Below are 23,061 nucleotides of genomic sequence, written 5' to 3' on the forward strand. Positions count from 1 at the left end.
CTGTCTCCTCTTGTTTGCCCCAGACTGTGAGGCACACTCTCATTGTCAGGAGTGTGAATCAGAACTGAGGGAGAGATAGTGATCAACTAGGCTGTGTGTCTGCCTCACATAGATAGCAGGGCTAGCCAGCTGTAAGAGGCAGCGACAGGGGCTTCAGTCGGAGACAATACTTGTCAGGTAGACTGGCGCAATCAGCAGTTCTGCTTCTTACCTCCAAGACATGTCCTTATCATGTCTACCATGGTTTTGACAATCTCTTTTCCCCACATTTCTATATTTAGCTATTTTACTGTGACCGTTTGTCCTTGGTTTGTGTGTTCCTTTAGATCCATTTTGACGGCTGGACGGATAAATATGACTACTGGGTGGACACAGACAGCCCAGACATCCACCCTGCAGGCTGGTGTGCTAAGACAGGCCACCCCCTCCAGCCCCCGATCAGTGAGTGGCTTTATGACTCATCCTAATCTATTCATGTCCAGCTCCCTGCCTCAGTTCAAGACCTACGGTTCATAGCAGACACACTTAGAGCCAGGCCTCCATTGATGCTGCTATTTCTCATCCCATTCCATCATAAATGGCCTAATATGCTATCCCTGAAAAGACGGTTCCAACTTTACATTGTTTTAATCTGATCTGCCGTCCTTATATTTAAGAAGTAGTTGAAGCCTTGTTTGTGAAAATAATTGCTCAAAATAACTCGAGATGTTTGATGGCTCCCGAGTCCGGCTCCTGAGTCCTGTCCTGAAATCATGTGGTCAATATCCTGTATTTTACCCAGAGGATGCTGGGAGCAGAACAAAGAACTTCCCTCTGCCTCCCCGTCCTGATCATTTCTCCCTGTGTAATGGTGTCCATGGAAACGTGGCGTGGAGAAAATGCTGCCGTCATATTTCAGAGTACAGAGCTACTGCTTCACATGACAGCTCACTCGTGTCATAAGGACAGATTCAGGAAGATATCTGCTTTTTCTCTACCTGTATGGCTCTCATTAGTACCAACTCCTTCTGAGGTTGACACCTATTTCTTGTGACTCTGAGGCTATCCTAATATGGACATTGTACTGCTCATTTGCATTACATGAATCCAATAGATTTTGTAACATTATTCTAGGATGGTTTGCCTGAAGTCATGTTGTGGATAATGTCTCACTAGGTACAATACAAGTCAAACGTTTGGACACACCTACTCATTCAATGATTTTTCTTTATTTTTACTATTTTATACATTGTAAAATAATAGTGAAGACATCACAACTATGAAATAACACACATGAAATCATGTAGTAACTAGAAAAAGTGTTAAACAAATAAATATATTTAATATTTTAGATTCTTCAAAGTAGTCACCCTTGGACTTGATGACAGCTTTGCACACTCTTGGCATTCTCTCAACCAGCTTTACCTGGATTGTTTTGTCCAAAAGTCTTGAAGAAATTCTCACATATGTTGAGCAGTTGTTGGCGTATTTTCCTTCACTCTGCAGTCCAACTCATCCCAAACAATCTCAATTGGGTTCAGGTCAGGTGATTGTGGAGATCAGGTCATCTGATGCAGCACTACATCACTCTCCTTCTTGGTCAAATAGCCCTTACACAGCCTGGAGGTCCTGTGATACTCCCACTAAGCGCAAACCAGATGGGATGGCGTATCGCTACAAAATGCTGTGGTAGCCATGCTGGTTAAGTGTGCTTTGAAATCTAAATAAATCACTGACAGTGTCACCAGCAAAGCACCCCCACACATCACACCTCCTCCTCCATGCTTCACAGTGGGAAGTACACATGCGGAGATCATCTGTTCACCTATTTTGCATCTCACAAAGACACAGCGGTTGGAACCAAAAATCTAAAATTTGGACTCATCAGACCAAAGCACAGATTTCCACCTGTCTAATGTCCATTGCTTGTTTTTCTTGGCCCAAGCAAATCTCTTCTTCTTATCGGTGTCCTGATTCACACAGTCTCCTCTGAGCAGTTGATGTTGAGATGTGTTTGTCACTTGAACTCTGTGAAGCACTTATTTGGGCTGCCATTTCTGAGGCTCAAATCAAATCAAATGTATTTGTCACATACACATGGTTAGCAGATGTTAAGGCGAGTGTAGCGAAATGCTTGTGCTTCTAGTTCCGACAATGCAGTAATAACCAACGAGTAATCTAAACTAACAATTCAAAAACTACTACCTTATACACACAAGTGTAAAGGGATAAAGAATATGTACATAAAGATATATGAATGAGTGATGGTACAGAAAGGCATAGGCCAGATGCAGTAGATGGTATTGAGTACAGTATATACATATGAGATGAGTAATGTAGGGTATGTAAACAAAGTGGCATAGTTTAAAGTGGCTAGTGATACATGTTTTACATAAAGATGCAGTAGATGATAGAGTACAGTATATATTGGCAACAGCCACTCAATGTTAGTGGTGGCTGTTTAACAGTCTGATGGCCTTGAGATAGAAGCTGTTTTTCAGTCTTTCGGCCCCAGCTTTGATGCACCTGTACTGACCTCGCCTTCTGGATGATAGCGGAGTGAACAGGCAGTGGCTCGGGTGGTTGTTGTCCTTGATGATCTTTATGGCCTTCCTGTGACATCGGGTGGTGTAGTTGTCCTGGAGTGCAGGTAGTTTGCCCCCGGTGATGCGTTGTGCAGAACTCACTACCCTCTGGAGAGCCTTATGGTTGTGGGCGGAGCAGTTGCCGTACCAGGCGGTGATACAGCCCAACAGGATGCTCTCGATTGTGCATCTGTAGAAGTTTGTGAGTGTTTTTGGTGACAAGCCGAATTTCTTCAGCCTCCTGAGGTTGAAGAGGCGCTGCTGCGCTTTCTTCACGATGCTGTCTGTGTGAGTGGACCAATTCAGTTTGTCTGTGATGTGTATGCCGAGGAACTTAAAACTTACTACCCTCTCCACTACTATCCCATCGATATGGATAGGGGGAGGCTCCCTCTGCTGTTTCCTGAAGTCCACAATCATCTCCTTAGTTTTGTTGACGTTGAGTGTGAGGTTATTTTCCTGACACCACACTCTGAGGGCCCTCACCTCCTCCCTGTAGGCCATCTCGTCTTTGTTGGTAATCAAGCCTATCACTGTAGTGTCGTCCGCAAACTTGATGATTGAGTTGGAGGCGTGCGTGGCCATGCAGTCGTGGGTGAACAGGGAGTACAGGAGAGGGCTCAGAATGCACGCTTGTGAGGCCCCAGTGTTGAGGATCAGCGGGGTGGAGATGTTGTTACCTACCCTCACCACCTGGGGGTGGCCCGTCAGGAAGTCCAGTACCCAGTTGCACAGGGCGGGGTCGAGACCCAGGGTCTCGAGCTTGATGACGAGTTTGGAGGGTACTATGGTGTTAAATGCTGAGCTGTAGTCGATGAGCAGCATTCTCACATAGGTATTCCTCTTGTCCAGATGGGTTAGGGCAGTGTGCAGTGTGGTTGAGATTGCATCGTCTGTGGACCTATTTGGTGCGGTAAGCAAATTGGAGTGGGTCTAGGGTGTCCGGTAGGGTGGAGGTGATATGGTCCTTGACTAGTCTCTCAAAGCACTTCATGATGACGAAAGTGAGTGCTACGGGGTGGTAGTCGTTTAGCTCAGTAACCTTAACTTTCTTGGGAACAGGAACAATGGTGGCCCTCTTGAAGCATGTGGGAACAGCAGACTGGGATAAGGATTGATTGAATATGTCCGTAAACACACCAGCCAGCTGGTCTGTGCATGCTCTGAGGGCGCGGCTGGGGATGCCGTCTGGGCCTGCAGCCTTGTGAGGGTTAACACGTTTAAATGTTTTCCTCACGTTGGCTGCAGTGAAGGAGAGTCCGCATGTTTTGGTGGCGGGCCGTGTCAGTGGCACTGTATTGTTTTCAAAGCGGGCAAAAAAGTTATTTAGTCTGTCTGGGAGCAAGACATCCTGGTCCGTGACGGGGCTGGTTTTCTGTTTGTAATCCTGCCACATACCTCTTGTGTCTGAGCCGTTGAATTGCGACTCTACTTTGTCTCTACACTGACGCTTAGCTTGTTTGATTGCCTTGCGGAGGGAATAGCTACACTGTTTGTATTCGGTCATGTTTCTGGTCACCATTCCTTGGTTGAAAGCAGTGGTTCGTGCTTTCAGTTTCACGCGAATGCTGCCATCAATCCACGGTTTCTGGTTTGGGAATGTTTTAATCGTTGCTATGGGAACGACATCTTCAATGCACGTTCTAAAGAACTCGCACACAGAATCAGCGTATTCGTCAATGTTGTTGTTCGACGCAATGCGGAAGATATCCCAGTCCACGTGATGGAAGCAGTCTTGGAGCGTGGAATCAGATTGGTCGGACCAGCGTTGAACAGACCTTAGTGCGGGAGCTTCTTGTTTTAGCTTCTGTCTGTAGGCAGGGAGCAACAAAATGGAGTCCTTGAATGTAGAGAGGTGTGTCCAAACGTTTGACTGGTACTGTAGACCCAAATGTAATATCTCCCCTCTCCTCATCCCCAGGTCCACAGGAGCTGTTTGAGTCATCAGGGCAGGGCGGATGTCCCACCCCAGGGTGTAAAGGTGTGGGCCACATCAAAGGAGCCCGCTACTCTGGCCACCACAGGTGCTCTCTCTCTCTCTCTCTCACATCACTCCATCTGGCTGGCCAGGAATAAAACTACCATCTACTGGAAACTGACACTTATAGGGCTCCCGAGCAGTCTAAGGCAATGCATCTCAGTGCTAGAGGCATCACTACAGATCCTGGTTCGATTCCAGGCTGTATCACAAACGGCCGTGATTGGGAGTTGCATAGGGTGGCGCACAATTGGCCCAACGTCGTCCGGGGTAGGGTTTGGCCGGAGTAGGCCGTTATTGTAAATGATAATTTGTTCTTAACTGATTTGCCAAGTTAAATAAAGGTTAAATAAAAATAAAAATAAATATACAAATAACACCAACAGGCTTCATATCACTACAGGCCACATAATGGTAAAACTGGGTCTTCTTGCTCATTGATCAACTGGTTACATGTATTAGCCGATATTGTAGCATAGACATCCGTAATGCAAAAGACACCCAATATATGCCTAGAGCAACTGTGTTAGGTCTGGATGTCAACAGTATTGGTATTGAGGTGAGGCTGTATATAGGCTGTATAATTGGCTGTGTGGAGCTAGAAGCACAGCCGTGTAAGCGCATGAGTGTCACTCTCTCCCATCAGTATTCATCACCATTCTTTCCCTTTTCTCCTAAGAAACCACATCTCCACTCTCCATACACCTACAATGATGCATCTGCATCAGCTGGCTTTCTTACAGCATATACCCCTCCAGGTGTAGTATATCTACTAATGTGAGCAGAAAAATATTTGCAGCAAAGGCAATATGACTCTGACATTTAAGTCCTACATTATATAGTTACCTGAGGTCATAGATACTGCTGTAGAGTCACTTTTTAATGGGGACACTGTACCATGTATCTGTAATGTAAGCTGATTAACCTTGGAGTCTGAGTACATAATGTAGTTTATTAAAATGTATCTATGGAATGAAGGGCGCTTTATCAGGATTTGTGGGCTAACCTGGCATATTAAACAGGTAGTGCCACAGCTAGCTATGGCCTGAAATAATGGGGAAGATCCTCATTTTAATAAAAATGTGTGACAGTGGCCAGGGAGGAATGAGAGCGGATTAGAGGAGAATGAGAAAAACGCTTCAATTTCTCTTCTCTCCTCTCATCAGTCAGTGGTCGCGGTTACTCAACCATCCATACCCCCATGTATATGCAAATATGTTGTTTATATATTTCATTTTTAGTGGAGTTAAAGTATGTTTCCACCAAAGTTAATGAGAAGGTGATAATGCACTGTAAAGAAGTAGTCACAGTCTGCACACTGCTATTGTCTGCAGCAAATGTAATGCTTCCAAATTGAGATTCAACACCCTGGAATTAATTACGTCAATCCCAGCGACTCAGAATTCTTTGGTTTGCTGCAGTGACTATTGAGAAGTACTTGGAACTGTGTAAACTCACATGTTTTATAGCAAAATCATCTTTTGCCCGATTAGACAGGAAAGAGAGTCTGTGACACGCTCTCAGTGTGAGACAACTTCCCTATTCTCATTCTTTATTATTGCTTTTATTGATTCTGTCCCCAAGAACATTGATGTGTGAAATCATATCTTGTCTGATGGTAACATATGTTATTAATACCTTATTAAGTTATAATGAAGTCCTATTATGAAGTTTGTATTACACAAAGTCCTTTTTCTGAAATCAGTCATTTGTAATAATGTCCGTTTTCTGATTTGCAGTGCGGTGGGATGCCCATACTCTGATCTCAACATCAACAAGGACTCAGTGCTGCCAGACCGTCTGAGTGGTGAGATGCCAGGGTCAGGAGGACTGGGCCGACCCCGACGGGCAGAACCCAACCCAGAGAACCACCCAGCTCTAGCTCTCACTGCAGAGTAAGGACCAATTAGGAACCAGAACACGCTCAGAATGCTCTTAACTAATCAACATTCTCAGACATTCCCAGACAGATGTTGTAGGGGGAAAAATATACAGTATAATTCCTGAGTTTGGCTGAAACTATCATCGTGTAGCTTCATATTTTGAAATATAACTGAATTCTAAATTCCTTGAAGCATTTTAGCAGCTTAACACCCAAATAAGTGTGAACAGCCCTCATCTATTTCTGTCTGAAGTGACTAAACATTCTAAACTGTTCTCCGCCAGCCTTATTATGGATGTTCTTTCTGCACAACTTAAAAGCAATTCCTCTCTCTGACAATTTCTTAGCAAGCACTTAAGCGCCAACACAAATCACCTGGAGAAGCCTGGCAGGGGTGAGATGGCTGGCAGCGGCATGGCGAAACCCGTCGGCACAGAGCCCAAGAGGAGGTGAGTGGTCCTTACAATGCATGTGAATAACCCTGCTCTCCAGAATGGCTGCCAGACCTCACATTAAATCTGATGGTGGAGTGGTGTGTGACTGTACGGTATTATTACTGTATTATTACTGCCTGCCTGCCTGCCCGCCTGCCTGCCTGCCCGCCTGCCTGCCGATAGGACTGTGAGGATTTGATAGTCACATAACTGATTTGATAGTCACGTAACAGGTTGTGACTAGCTTGTGAAATTCTGATGTTGGTGTGAAATCTGCGAGACATGACTCGATCTTCACTTCTCCCAAGCCTGTTGGGGAGTTGCAGTGATGAGACAAGATCGCAATTGGATATCACAAAATTGGGAAGAAAAAGGCAGTGAAATACAATACAAAATAAATAAATAAATTAAAATATTAAAAAATTACCTTTATGTTACTAGGCAAGTCAGTTGACAACAAATTCTTATTTTCAATGACAGCCTAAAGCTTCTTATGGACGTGGTACCGAAGTGGGGACCACAATCAGCGGAAATGTTCTAGAGCGCCACCCATAGAGGTGATAAACCTCAAACTTTCATTAAAATTGACATACAATATACTGAATTAAAGCTACACTCGTTGTGAATCTATCCACCAAGTCAGATTTGTAAAATGCTTTTCGGCGAAAGCATGAGAAGCTATTATCTGATACCATGCACCCTCAAAATACTGCAACGTCACCTAACACGGCAGATTTAGCGTTAGCCGTCGCAAACCAAAACGCTGAAATAAAATATAAAACATTCATTACCTTTGACGGGCTTCTTTCTTGGCACTCCTAGATGTCCCATAAACATAATTTAGGGTCTTTTTTCGATTAAATCGGTCCATATATAGCCTAGATATCGATCTAAGAATACTGTGTGATCAACGGAAAAAATAGCGTTTCATAACGTAACGTAATTTTTTTAAATTCAAAAAGTCGACGATAAACTTTCAAAAAACACTTCAATATACATTTGTAGTGCAACTTTAGGTATTAGTACACGTTAATAAGCGATAAAATTCATCAGGAGGCGATGTAAAATCTTTAGCTCTCCGTGTAGAAAAACATGTCTGAAAAGAGGTGGACCAATCATCCCGTCGGAGACAGCAGGGAAGGAGTTCCCTTGTTTGGGTTAGACCAAGAATCAATTGCGAATCAAATGACATGACTCTAGACACCCTGTGGAAGCTGTAGGCAATGTAAACTCGGCTCTATTTAATTCGGTTCACTTTGAACAATGCGGAAGGATATATTTTTCCATTTTCTGTGAACAGATTTCTTTGCACTTTCCGATGAAACGCCCGTTCTGTTAAAGCCACAGCCATGATTTAATCAGTTTTAGAAACGTCTGAGTGTTTTCTATCCACACATACTAATCATATGCATATACTATATTCCTGGCATGAATAGCAGGGCGCTGAAATGTTGCGCGATTTTTAACAAAAAGCTGAGAAAATTCACAAACATCCTTAACAGGAACAGTGGGTTAACTGCCTGTTCAGGGGCAGAACGACAGATTTGTACCTTGTCAGCTCAGGGATTCAAACTTGCAACCTTTCGGTTAATAGTCCAACACTCTAACCACTAGGCTACCCTGCCGCTATGGCAGTTATATTATGTAAGAATAATGGTGCAACACTAATAAATATAATAATATTTTATAACAAATGTGCATTCTTACACGTTGGATAGAGTTCACTATCCGTGGTTCTGAAACATAATCTTCAGTTTGCCGTTGAATTGGTACCTTTCCCTGTACAGTACCAGTCAAATGTTTGGACACACCTACTCATTCACTTTTCTGGTTACGACATGAATATGTGTTATTTCATAGTTTTGATGTCTTCACTATTATTCTACAAAGTAGAAAATCATTTTTTTTAAATAGCTGGAATGTGTGTCCAAACTTTTGACTGGTACTGTATGTTGCTTCTGTATGTGCATAATAGCAAAGTTAACCAGCATATTGGTGTTGAGAACACCAAGCCTCACTCAACCACAAACTGTAGCATAAAGCAATTTCACAAATGTGCTGTTTTTAATCTTTGCTATGCTGTAATAAAGGCTTTTTCCCCATTAGACTGATATTACTTTTAAATTATTTAGTGTTGTTTACACTGTTCCAAACATTGTGATCTAACAACACCTGTTTGTCACACATAATATGCACGCAGCCTTGTATAACCAGCACAGAGCTGAAGGCCTAAGAGCACTTCCTGTTTAGTCTTAATAGCGTAACCTTCTTAGGCCTATATTTCAATATATACTGTAAGCTACTGCAGGGGTTCCCTAACTTTTTTTGCCCACAAACCCGTTTTTCTCGCAACCCCAACCACGTGAATTTTTAAATTTGGGGCTATGCCAGTCAACATTATAACAGTATTTCTGACGATCTATTCAACTCAGCCCCACATTAAAAGTATGTGATGGTATGATAGTCAATTGCAAATTAGTCTGACATAATGTATCTTATCTCACCACCACTAATGAGATGGGTGAGCTTGACCTTCTCAAAGTTAGAGGGCGTGGTCGACAGTAAACACCTCATCTCTGCTGTCACATCCAACCTGGATCGGTATTTGGTTTTAATGCAAACAATAGCACCGAATCCAGCTTCACACAGATATGAGCTGGCAAAGGCTACTGTGAGTTTTATGGTGCTTTCAAGACAACTGGGAACTCTGAAAATACTAAGTCGAATCATGATGTCCGTGATCTTCAGGTCAGAAGGTCAGGGCTCTAAAAAGAGGCCTGAGTTCCCGAGTTGGAATCCTGAGTGAGGATGATCAGAGTGAGACTGGCAGCAGGGTATTCCCTTTGAGTCAAGAACCAAAACTCCTCCGTAGTGACCCGTGAATGCATTCGGTCACATGATTCATCCGTTTTTCATCAATACAGCCATGCAGCACACTGAACATCCCCTGGCTGTTTTATTCTCGGGAATCGTGAGACAGAACAATATGTCCTGGTGAATAACATCCCCCGACATGTATAGTGAACAAAAGTCAATGCATGCACATCTTGGTCCTCACAGCTAAAATCCATTTGGAGAGCATAAGCTAGGGAGTTATTGAGTCATTCAGTCGGTCTCCTCTTGATTGTTCGCAATAGCATGAATTCTTTGTTTAACAATGTAATCTGACAAAGGTATTCATGTGTTTGTGTGCCTCTGTCACTCCACACATTGTTTTCACCATATCAATTGCGGCCAGTAATATCAAAGTCTCTGCAATAGTGTGTGGTTTCATAGTGTAACAGGCCTAGCCATTCACTGTGGGAATAGTTCAAGTGCAACGGTCAAGTGTGGCCTTTTCCCATGATCTAAGGACGCTCTCTGTTGAATTTTAGATTTGAGTAATTTTCATTTAGATATTTAAGGTTAACCAGATTGCAATGATTTTGAAGACAATTTTAAAGACAATTTTATATTGTAAATAAATGTTTTTATCCCGACCCCATTTTCACATCAGGCGACCCCACATTGTGTCGCAACCCTCCAGTTTGTGAACTGCTGAGCTAATGTATCAATGAATTATTTGTTCATGTCATCCCAGAGCATACGAGTCATTCATGCTTTGATAAGCAATCAAGCATAAAATAAGGGAGCTGAATAATTAGCCTAAACAATAAATAAATCACAATTCACGAATGCATGTAACTGTTTTTGATCTTTGCTTTCTACAAAAAATGTTTTGGTTAGAACAGACACTGGTACACAATTTAGTGTTGTTTACACTGTTCCAAATGGTCAAAAAAATATATAATATTGTAATCTAACAGCACTTTTTTGGCACACATAATACTTACACAGTGCGCTTGCATGATCCACAGTATTTTCCACAACTAAGTCAAATATATCTGACTTCCCCTTTCCCTCCTGGGAACCAGTAAACATTCACCAATTTCAAGTTCCTATTTCCCATCCTCTGCCTCAATTTTGCTGTCATGTGTTATGGCGTTCAGAGCTTGTTATAACCAATTTATTGATGTGATTATTATTTTTTATTTAACTAGGCAATCTATGCTGGATTAAGTGATATGACATGCTATTCTATACAATAATTTCTCCGTAATTAATATTACCTGATTGAGCTAATCATGTAAATGTAATTAACTAGAGAGTCGGGGCACCACAAAATAATATTTATAGAGCTGTTATTTTCCAAATAAACTCTTAAAGACTTAGTAATATTTTACATCAATAGCAGTCAATATTATTCGTCATCTTAATTCAGTCTTATCTGAAAGTTGTACATTTTTGGTTATCTGCACAAACCCTGGCTAACAAGTTGAATCAGCAATACAAAATTGGGTTTAATTATTTATTTACTAAATTACCTAACTAATCACACATAATTACACATTTAATTATTATTTTTTAAATTTTACTAGGCAAGTCAGTTAAGAACAAATTCTTATTTTCAATGACGGCCTAGGAACAGTAGGTTAACTGCCTGTTCAGGGGCAGAACGACAGATTTGTACCTTGTCAGCTTGGGGATTCGAACTTGCAACCTTTCGGTTACTAGTCCAACGCTCTAACCACTAGGCTACCCTGCCGCCCCATACACATAATTAAATCATAACTTGATTACAAATTACGTCATAAAGGAAAACGTCCCTGGCGGGCGGAACAGATATGACAGCTTGTTACACAAAAGAAAATGGCTGGGTTTGAGTGAAAGAGCGGGAAGACTGAGGAACAAAGGGTGAAGCTGTGCTATCGTAAATACAGTATTTTATGCATTCTAAATTACCACCCATTTGGAAAAGGAAAATGCAATAAATATTTACTCTGAGCTGCGCTTCGGTAGGTTGGTGGTAGATGGAAGGCCGTGTTGCCCAACCGAGTCCTTTGTCCTTTGAAGAATGTCTCTGCTGGTAAATTGGATACAATGTAGTAACGTTGTTGTGTGGTAGACGGGATACTCTGTCTGTTCCTTCCTAACCTGCGTTTGCAGCTGCTGTTGCTAACTCAACGGCTAGGAGGTATCACTTCTGTAGTGAATAAGAATTCAAAGTTCATACCATTCGTAACCAAAGCTCATGCTGATGTTGGCTTCATTCTGTAGTTATTATCTGAACCATTCTGACATCGGACCGTCGTCCTCACATCCTTGGAACAGGAGGTTACATTGTCGTCAAGGCTTTATATAGGAAGGGAGAGGAGAGCGTGTTTGAAAGGTTTTATAGCCCATGTCCATTCACAGGGGCGGGCCACTGATTGAGCAGAGTCCTACCTTATGAAAACCCAAATCTCACATTTTAGAAGCTAAAATCACATTTCATCCCATCACGAATAATTGCATATTCAAACATTTAGATTGAACAACAATTCCATGTGAATCCGATAACTCTGATGTGTAGACTTTCCACTGTAGAGTTTATGTCAACTTATCATTGATGAGAATGTCTCAGATGACAACCGAACTGACATCATATTCATTAAGTACCACTGCATATGTTAAGTTACATTTACATTACATTTACATTTAAGTCATTTAGCAGACGCTCTTATCCAGAGCGACTTACAAATTGGTGCATTCACCTTATGACATCCAGTGGGACAGTCACTTAACAATAAGTGCATCTAAAACTTAGGGGGGGGGGGGGGGGTGAGAGGGATTACTTATCCTATCCTAGGTATTCCTTAAAGAGGTGGGGTTTCAGGTGTCTCCGGAAGGTGGTGATTGACTCGCATTACCAGAAAAAAGTTCATTTCCCCCACCTTCTGATGTTCCCAGAATCTCTATGTTAACCAAAGGGGTTTGCAAATGTAACATCAGTAGGGTAGAGAGAGGAAAAATGGGGGAATAGGTATTTAGGACTGTCATAAACCTACCCCCCAGGCCAACTTCATGACACCAGTTAAGAACAAATTCTTATTTACAATGACGGCCTACTGGGGAACAGTGGGTTAAACTGCCTTGTTCAGGGGCAGAACGACAAATTTTCACCTCATCAGCTCAGGGATTCGATCCAGCAACCTTTCGGTTACTGGCCCAACGCTTTAATCACTAGGCTATTATGATAGGCTATTCAGTAGGTCAGGCCCTATTGGTCACATGCATACGTGTTTCACATAAAGAGATGAGGGGTTGAGCAAATAGGGAATGTTTTTTTCTAAACAAATGAGGGATTTCGGTAACATAACGTTTCAGTCAGAGAAACAAATAAGAAATTAAATGGCTGTAAAAAATAAAATAAAAATATTAACACAGAGTGGCCACCAGGCTCCCTCTTGAGTCATTTGTTTCTTAATTATTTCATCAACCAGTGCTCTTAAAGTATCAGACAAGTTCAGTGCATTTAGTTGATTTTATTCAAACATGTGTGTCTACAGTGTGTCTACAGTCGTGGTCAAAAGTTTTGAGAATGACACAAATATTAATTTCCACAAAGTTTGCTGCTTCAGTGTCTTTAGATATTTTTGTCAGATGTTACTATGGACTACTGAAGTATAATTACAAGCATTTCATAAGTGTCAAAGGATTGTATTGACAATTACATGAAGTTGATGCAAAGAGTCAATATTTGCAGTGTTGACCCTTCTTTTTCAAGACCTCTGCAATCCACCCTGGCATGCTGTCAATTAACTTCTGGGCCACATCCTGAATGATGGCAGCCCATTCTTGCATAATCAATGCTTGGAGTTTGTCAGAATTTGTGGGTTTTTGTCCTCCCGCCTCTTGGGGATTGACCACAAGTTCTCAATGGGATTAAGTTCTGGGGAGTTTCCTGGCCACGGACCAAAAATATCAATGTTTTGTTCCCCGAGCCAATTAGTTATCACTTTTGCCTTATGGAAAGGTGCTCCATCATACTGGAAAAGGCATTGTTCGTCACCAAACTGTTCCTGGATGGTTGGGAGACGTTGCGCTCGGAGGATGTGTTGGTACCATTCTTTATTCATGGCTGTGTTCTTAGGCAAAATTGTGAGTGAGCCCACTCTCTTGGCTGAAAAACAACCCCACACATGAATGGTCTCAGGATGCTTTACTGTCGGCATGACACTGGACTGATGGTAGCGCTCACCTTGTCTTCTCCGGACAAGCTTTTTTTCTGGATGGCCCAAACAATCGGAAAGGGGATTCATTAGAGAAAATGACTTTAACCCAGTCTTCAGCAGTCCAATCCCTGTACCTTTTGCAGAATATCAGTCTGTCCCTGATGTTTTTCCTCGAGAGAAGTGGCTACTTTGCTGCCCTTCTTGACACCAGGCCAACCTCCAAATGTCTTCACCTCACTGTGCGTGCAGATACACTCACACCTGCTTGCTGCCATTCATGAGCAAGCTCTGTACAGGTGGTGCCCCGATCCCGCAACTGAATCAACTTTAGGAGACGGTCTTGGCGCTTGCTGGACTTTCTTGGGTGCCCTGAAGCCTTCTTCACAACAATTAAATCGCTCTCCTTGAAGTTCTTGATGATCCGATAAATGGTTGATTTAGGTGCAATCTTACTGGCAGCAATATCCTTGCCTGTGAAGCCCTTTTTGAGCAAAGCAATGATGACGGCACGTGTTTCTTTGCAGGTAACCATGGTTGACAGAGGATGAACAATGATTTCAAGTACCACCCTCCTTTTGAAGCTTCCAGTCTGTTATTTGAACTCAATCAGCATGGCAGAGTGATCTCCAGCCTTGTCCTCGTCAACACTCACACCTGTGTTAAAAACTAGCGTCCCACCTCGACAACATCCGGTGAAATTGCAGAGGGCCAAATTCAAATTCAACTACTATAAATATTTAACTTTCACGAAATCACAAGCACAATACATCAAAATAAAGCTTAACTTGTTGTTAATCCAGCCGCCGTGTCAGATTTCAAAAAGGCTTTACGGCGAAAGCAAACCATGCGATTATCTGAGGAAAACACTCAGCACACAAAACATTACAAACAGTAACCAGCCAAGTAGATGAGTCACGAAAGTCAGAAATAGCAATAAAATGAATCACTTACCTTTGATGATCTTCATACCATAGTACCCTCCAAGCTCGTCATCAAGCTCGAGACCCTGGGTCTCGACCCCGCCCTGTGCAACTGGGTACTGGACTTCCTGACGGGCCGCCCCCAGGTGGTGAGGGTAGGCAACAACATCTCCTCCCCGCTAATCCTCAACACGGGGGCCCCACAAGGGTGCGTTCTGAGCCCTCTCCTGTACTCCCTGTTCACCCACGACTGCGTGGCCACGCACGCCTCCAACTCAATCATCAAGTTTGCGGACGACACAACAGTGGTAGGCTTGATTACCAACAACGACGAGACGGCCTACAGGGAGGAGGTGAGGGCCCTCGGAGTGTGGTGTCAGGAAAATAACCTCACACTCAACGTCAACAAAACTAAGGAGATGATTGTGGACTTCAGGAAACAGCAGAGGGAACACCCCCCTATCCACATCGATGGAACAGTAGTGGAGAGGGTAGCTAGTTTTAAGTTCCTCGGCATACACATCACAGACAAACTGAATTGGTCCACTCACACTGACAGCGTCGTGAAGAAGCGCAGCAGCGCCTATTCAACCTCAGGAGGCTGAAGAAATTCGGCTTGTCACCAAAAGCACTCACAAACTTCTACAGATGCACAATCGAGAGCATCCTGGCGGGCTGTATCACCGCCTGGTACGGCAACTGCTCCACCCTCAACCATAAGGCTCTCCAGAGGGTAGTGAGGACTGCACAACGCATCACCGGGGGCAAACTACCTGCCCTCCAGGACACCTACACCACCCGTTGTTACAGGAAGGCCATAAAGATCATCAAGGACATCAACCACCCGAACCACTGCCTGTTCACCCCGCTATCATCCAGAAGGCGAGGTCAGTACAGGTGCATCAAAGCTGGGACCGAGAGACTGAAAAACAGCTTCTATCTCAAGGCCATCAGACTGTTAAACAGCCACCACTAACACTGAGTGGCTGCTGCCAACACACTGTCATTGACACTGACCCAACTCCAGCCATTTTAATAATGGGAATTGATGGGAAATGATGTAAATATATCACTAGCCACTTTAAACAATGCTACCTTATATAATGTTACTTACCCTACATTATTCATCTCATATGCATATGTATATACTGTACTCTACATCATCGACTGCATCCTTATGTAACACATGTATCACTAGCCACTTTAACTATGCCACTTTGTTTACTTTGTCTACACACTCATCTCATATGTATATACTGTACTCGATACCATCTACTGTATGCTGCTCTGTACCATCACTCATTCATATATCCTTATGTACATGTTCCTTATCCCCTTACACTGTGTATAAGACAGTAGTTTTGGAATTGTTAGTTAGATTACTTGTTGGTTATCACTGCATTGTCGGAACTAGAAGCACAAGCATTTCGCTACACTCGCATTAACATCTGCTAACCATGTGTATGTGACAAATAAAATTTGATTTGATTTGATTTGATTTATGGTTGCACTCATAAGAGTCCCAGTTACACAATAAATGTTCATTTTGTTCGATAAAGTCCCTCTTTATATGCAAAAACCTCAATTTTGCTGGCGCGTTTTGTTCAGTAATCCAATGGCTCAAATGCAGTCACAAGAGGCAGACAAAAATTCTGTAAAGTTCATAGAAACATAGTATCCGTAAAGTTTGTAGAAACATGTCAAACGATGTTTATAATCAATCCTCGGGTTGTTTTTAGCCTAAATAATTGCTAATATTTCAACCAGACAATAGCGTCGTCAATATTAAAGAAAAACAAGAAAGGCGTGCTCTCGGGATTGCGCACCAAACAAGTTGGCGATTTTCCACTGGCCTCTCATTGAAACTGCTCATTCTCCCTAATTTTTCATAAAAAAGACATGAAACAATGTCTAAAGACTGTTCAGAGCTAGTGGAAGCCATAGGGAACGGAATCTGGGTCCTATCCCTTTAAATGGTGGATAGGCTTTCAATGGAAAAACACCCATTTCAAAATAATAGCACTTCCTGGATGGATTTTCCTCAGGTTTTTGACTGCCGATTCAGTTCTGTTATACTCACAGTCCTTATTTTAACTGTTTTGGAAACTTTAGAGTGTTTTCTATCAAATTCTACCATTATATGCATATCCTAGCTTCTGGGCCTGAGTAGCAGGCAGTTTACTTTGGGCATGCTTTTCATCCAAAATTCTGAATGCTGTCCCCTATCCCAAAAAAGTTAACGAGAAAATCACTGACATGACAGCTGGTTCTTTTATGGCAGGGCTGAAATGCAGTGGAAATGTTTTTGGGGGATTCAGTTCATTTGCATGGCAAAGAGGGACTTTGCAATTTATTGCAATTCATCTGATCACTCTTCATAACATTCTGGAGTATATGCAAATTGCCATCATACAAACTGAGGCAGCAGACTTTGTGAAAATTTGTGTCATTCTCAAAACTTTTGGCCACGACTGTATATATGTAAAAAATACAAATTTCGCTCAATTGAACAGACGACTATTGGTCAACCAAGATTTTAAACTTTTTTTTCGGGGACAGCCCTGTACAATATTGTTCTTGAAAAGCCCAGGAGTGCGAACCTTTCTGAGAAACTGGATCCGGTGTGCCTGGAGCCGACGATCATACCATGATCAAAGATGTTTAGGTCACCAATTTTGCCCATTCCAACAATCAATCGAACAGTAACTGAATGCTTCCATGCCTGCTTTATATAGCAAGCCACGGCCACGTGACTCACTGTCTGTAGGAGTGATTCATTTTCATGAACGGGGTGGTGTACACATCCTCCTTCAAGTGACCGATACACAATTGAAGTTAAGTCCTTTTTTCTGGACTTGAGAGTTTAATGTTCATGGGCTAAGATCAGAACCTATCTATTTTCACACAGAGAGCCACACAGAGAGCCGCAGAGTCACAGTAGTAGAATTTAAGATTGCTCTAGGTACCAAGCCTCTCTACATCAGCTTCCCCAACATTTGTCAAACTGTCATCTGACTAATGCTTGCCCTCCAGTTGCCCTCCTCTCATTGTGGTTATTGAAGGCCTAGTAGTAGAAATTACTCCTCAAGCATACACTACCAAATCCATCATGCACTGTTTTCCTCAGGTTTAAAGTAACGTATAATTAAATGACATAATGCTGTGTTTCTCTTGTAAAAACACTTTAATGTCATTACCAGCAGGTATTTACACAAATATGCACTCAATCCCATTTCACTATAAATGTACAGTATCTCTACTCCACAAGCATGGCCACAGAGCTGTTGGCCATATGTGGGCAGCTTGATATGTAACATGAAGGCTAACATGAAATTCACCAAAAACGTCACTTTATTCTTAAAATGTTAATTAAAAAATGTTGATTGTTAAAATGTTGAGTAATGTGATTTGCACAGAGAAATTCGTTGTTAAGGGACTGGCACCAAGTTTTATCTCTGTGTTTTATTCCAGAGTTGGAACCTGCTTTCAGTCCAATGCACAAAACAAATTCTGAAGACATGGAAAAGAGAGGGGAACGAAGGTGTTCGCTAAGTTTAATTTAGAGAGAACTCAAGTCATTACTCTGTTATATATGAATTATCAAGACTCATCAGAGCAGCATGTTGATTGAGTTTGACCAAACAATTTTTGGGATTTGGGAGTGATTACAATCTACATTACATTTTCGCCCCAGGAGTAGTGAACATATTGGAATGTACTGTGATAATTAAGTAATAACTCAGTATGTCATTAAAAATGTTTTTCCAAATTGTGTGATCCCAGTTCCTGCAAGACTGCCCTGTTTGTGTGTCTCTATTGACCCCCTTCTCTCTTCCAGGGTTGGGCGGCCTTGCAAGCAGAAGAAGGTAGAGGAGCTGGTGGAGGATGAGGAGATGAAGAGTGAGGTGCCATGCATAATTGAAACCAAAGGTACTGAACTGTTGTTACGGCTCTCGATTGTAGCATGAAGAGTGGACCAAGGTGCAGCGTGGTAGGCGTACATCGTTCTTTTTATTGATGACACCAAAAGCAAAATAACAATGACAAAAACGAAAGCACATACAGTTAGTTCTGTAAGGCTAAATAAACTATACAGAAAACAAGATCCCACAAAACCCAAAAGGAAAATAACAACTTATATACAGTGGGGAGAACAAGTATTTGATACACTGCCGATTTTGCAGGTTTTCCTACTTACAAAGCATGTAGAGGTCTGTAATTTTTATCATAGGTACACTTCAACTGTGAGAGACGAAATCCAGAAAATCACATTTGTATGATTTTTAAGTAATTAATTTGCATTTTATTGCATGACATAAGTATTTGATACATCAGAAAAGCAGAACTTAATATTTGGTACAGAAACCTTTGTTTGCAATTACAGAGATCATACGTCTCCTGTAGTTCTTGACCAGGTTTGCACACACTGCAGCAGGGATTTTGGCCCACTCCTCCATACAGACCTTCTCCAGATCCGTCAGGTTTCGGGGCTGTTGCTGGGAAATAAGAACTTTCAGCTCCCTCCAAAGATTTCCTATTGGGTTCAGGTCTGGAAATTGGCTAGGCCACTCCAGGACCTTGAGATGCTTCTTACAGAGCCACTCATACAATGTGATTTTCTGGATTTTTGTTTTAGATTCCGTCTCTCACAGTTGAAGTGTACCTATGATAAAAATTACAGACCTCCACATGCAACACAAAACATGCAACATCGTCAGTGTATCAAATACTAGTTCTCCCCACTGTATGATCCCCAATCAGAGACAACGATAGACAGATGTCTCTGATTGGGAACCATACTCAGTCAAAAACACAAAGAAATAGAAAACATAGATTTTCCCACACCCTGACCTAACCAGACATAGAGAATAATAAGGATCTCTAGGGTCAGGGCATGACAACCCTCTCTAAATAACATTATATTCTTCCCACTGGATATCAAGAGCATCACTGCACAGTGTTTCCCCAATATAGTCTGATCTATCGCCTCCCACTCATCTTACCCCGTGCCTTCCTTCACAGTATGAATCAGTAATGTAGATTAATCAAGAATTACATCACTTCCTCTGTCTTTTACTATGCTGAATGTGTACACCTCTTGGGATTTCTCTCCCCTTACTCTGTCGTGCCAGGGCTAGGCACAAGCTGTCAAAGCAGTTTTACACAGTGCAATTATGTAAATGTTCATGTCTTTGGCACAGATAATATATCTTGTTTCTTGTCCTAGCTCCTTTGGTTTCAGTTGATTTATTGAGCGAAATTCCAACATTCACATCCTTTCCAAATGAAACCAAACTGCACCGCATACCAAAGCAGTCCTTGTAGTGTAGTGTGAACATAACCATTAAGCAATACGAAACCTTAAAGCAATAGGAATGTCTCACTCCTTCTACAGTATAGTCTCTGGATTCAGGGTTATTTGTGTGATGTCCCTGTGTCAGTGCATTAAAGGCTCTGCTCTGGTCCTTTGTGTCTTTGTGAGTTCTCACTCTTCTGAAGGGATAGAAATTGTGAGATTCTAAATAACAGAGTAAGAAAGTGACGGACACTATAAAAGTTCCAACAAAGTTTATTCACCCAAAGGATCGCACAGCTGAACAGACAAAGACATATTTCAATAGAATACCTGATAGTTAACAATATTTTAAGTTTATAGTCAGAACTCATCAAAGGCTAGCAAGCTGGAAGCAAATATTATTTGAATACAAAGACAGACAGAATTAGTTTTCGTTAGGGTTGGGCGGTTCTGATTTTCATACCTTCATACCGTTCCTGAACCCATACCGTGGTATATGTTATTACTGGCGGTGCACACAAGGGGCGCTACTTCTTTCAAAATATTTTTTTACACACAAAACAAATTTAGGCAGCATTCTCATTTCGACGCCAAACGCACCCCTGGCGTGCGTGGCCAAATAGCTGTATTTCATGTCATCCAACATATGTAGTTTTGAGTTTAGTAAGCGGCATTGGCACATGGATTGGAACCAGTGCTTTGGTCAGATAACATGAAAATAGAGCTCCCAAACTACGCGCTCCAGTTGTGGGTTTGCAGTCTCAATTAGAATGCATAAGCAGAAAAGAACCCTATACCACATACCTACCCCTACCTACTAAATGGTGGTGGATGTTATGGGGCTATTTTGCTTCCATTGGTCCTGGGGCCCTTGTTATGGTTAAGGCATCATCAACTTTACCCAGTACTAGGACATTTTAGCCAAAAACCTGGTTGTCTCTGCCAGGAGGCTGAAACCTGGCTGCAAGTGGATCTTCCAGCAAGAAAATAACCCCAAGCACGCATCAAATTACACAAAGAAATGGTTCATTCGACAGAAAAACATCATTTTGCATTGGCCATCTCAGTCTCTGGACTTGAAACTCATTGAAAACCTGTGGTTTGAATTGAAGAGGGCAGTCCATAAGCGCAGACTAATGATATCAAGGCTTTGGTAGGATTCTGTATGAAGGAATGGTCTAAGATCCAGTGGTGGCCGCTGATTGGCTGAATATCAGGGTCGCGGGGTCGTTGGAGTTGTCAACAAAGCAGCATGACAAAAATATGATGCAAAGTTTTCGAACTACTGATAGTTTCTTTGAGAAGATATAGAAGCGATCTGTGCATTTGAACAACAGCATAAATACATTTCACTTTTGCATGTCAAAAACCGAATGACAAATGCTGCATATGCTGCCACTGTTTTGAACAGATTAGATTATACTATTTAGAACGAGCAGCCAGCTCACAAACTAACGGGTGCACCTGGGAGAACTCAACAAGCATGCAGATGCAATAAGTTAAAATACATTATCTAAATGGGGATAGCTAGCTAACATGTCACAAAGCATGATGCGCTAGCTAGTTTCATTCTGAAACAACTTAATATTTCTGAGTTAGTGACATATTAGTTTAGAAAGACTAATTTGGAATGGGAGCTAACTAGCTAGCTATAGCTAGCTAGATGCTTATCAACGGTAGATAACTGGTTAATTTTACCCCAACATTTTCCAAACTATTTCTAAAATGTATTATAGCTTGCTAATTCATTTGATCATGCTTTGTGATACACCCAGTTTATGAATACCATGGGGAGAATTGGCCAGCCACTGTCATGCTTTTTTGTCCTACCAGATCCACAATGAGAAGGTTTGAGCTAGTGTATCCGGTTTATCAGGTCCCAGACTCCGGTGACTGTTATGATTATTTATTTAATTACAATTTGCTTTTAGCTTTAGTGCCATCTGTACCTGATAGAGCAGATCTAATCTCAAGCCATCTGGTGCAGGAGACTCATTGGGAGGGAGACTAGAGCAGACCCAGAGGTTTTGACTCCACATTTGAGTGCCACAGGATGATCCATTTACTTTGTGCTGTTATAATTTATGTACACATTTAGAAATCCTGCAATTTCATTGGGGCAGTTCCCCCTCATAGCAAATGGCTGGTAAAACAATCTAAACAATGTTCGCCGGGCCTATGCGCACGCGGAGCTGTTGCTGCTGGCAGAATCACTGAGGGGTAGTGCTGAGTGATTAACCAACATTTATTTTCTCCGGGTTTAAATACCTAATTGGCCAATGTTGGTTCAATTTCTTTAATTCCATTTAGTTCAGGGGTTCTTGTGAGCCCAATGCAGCGTTTCGCTAGAGAGAATTTAAATAATTTACAACTGAAATCAAGGCAAGAATTTTGTGGGATGCTGGGCTTAAGAGAGTTGTCATTTTCATTTAAGCAAATATTCAACCTAGTTCGACAACGACCCCCATTGTTAGGTCCCGGAGACATGAGCATCTCGTCATTATATATACAATGCCAGTCAAAAGTTTGGACACTTCTACTCATTCCTGTATCAGCCAACAAGTGCTCAGCATATGTGAGAATTCCTTCAAGACTGTTGGAAAAGCATTCCAGGTGAAGCTGTTTGAGAGAATGCCAAAAGTGTGCAAAGCTGTCATCAAGACAAAGGGTGGATTTTTGTAACACTTTTTTGGTTACTACATGATTCCATATGTGTCGTTTCATAGTTTTGATGTCTTCACTATTATTCTACATTGTAGAAAATAGTGAAAATAAAGAAAAACCCTTGAATGAGTAGGTGTGTCCAAACTTTTGACTGGTACTGTAGATCTCTGGATGGATACACTTTTACGCCTGCTACGTTAGGTTAGATCTCCACACAGACTGCACGATAGATGAATGTACAGAACACAACAAAGAGAGGGACAGAGACAGTTTGTGAAAGTATGCCTTA

General features: G+C 41.9%; 1 protein-coding gene across 2 annotated transcripts in view; it reads left to right on the forward strand.

Moving 5' to 3' along the window:
• LOC123990703 (lethal(3)malignant brain tumor-like protein 3) overlaps positions 1-23,061 on the forward strand; it is a 45,502-nt gene that overhangs the window by 16,777 nt on the left and 5,664 nt on the right. For both annotated transcript variants that reach the window (XM_046291473.1, XM_046291472.1), the window contains exons 15-19: positions 327-441; positions 4,486-4,588; positions 6,282-6,437; positions 6,772-6,873; positions 18,651-18,742. In XM_046291473.1, the coding sequence (XP_046147429.1) occupies positions 327-441; positions 4,486-4,588; positions 6,282-6,437; positions 6,772-6,873; positions 18,651-18,742 (568 nt within the window). The remainder of the gene's footprint in view (positions 1-326; positions 442-4,485; positions 4,589-6,281; positions 6,438-6,771; positions 6,874-18,650; positions 18,743-23,061) is intronic.

Source organism: Oncorhynchus gorbuscha, linkage group LG12 (genome assembly GCF_021184085.1).
Source record: "Oncorhynchus gorbuscha isolate QuinsamMale2020 ecotype Even-year linkage group LG12, OgorEven_v1.0, whole genome shotgun sequence".
Taxonomy (NCBI): domain Eukaryota; kingdom Metazoa; phylum Chordata; class Actinopteri; order Salmoniformes; family Salmonidae; genus Oncorhynchus; species Oncorhynchus gorbuscha.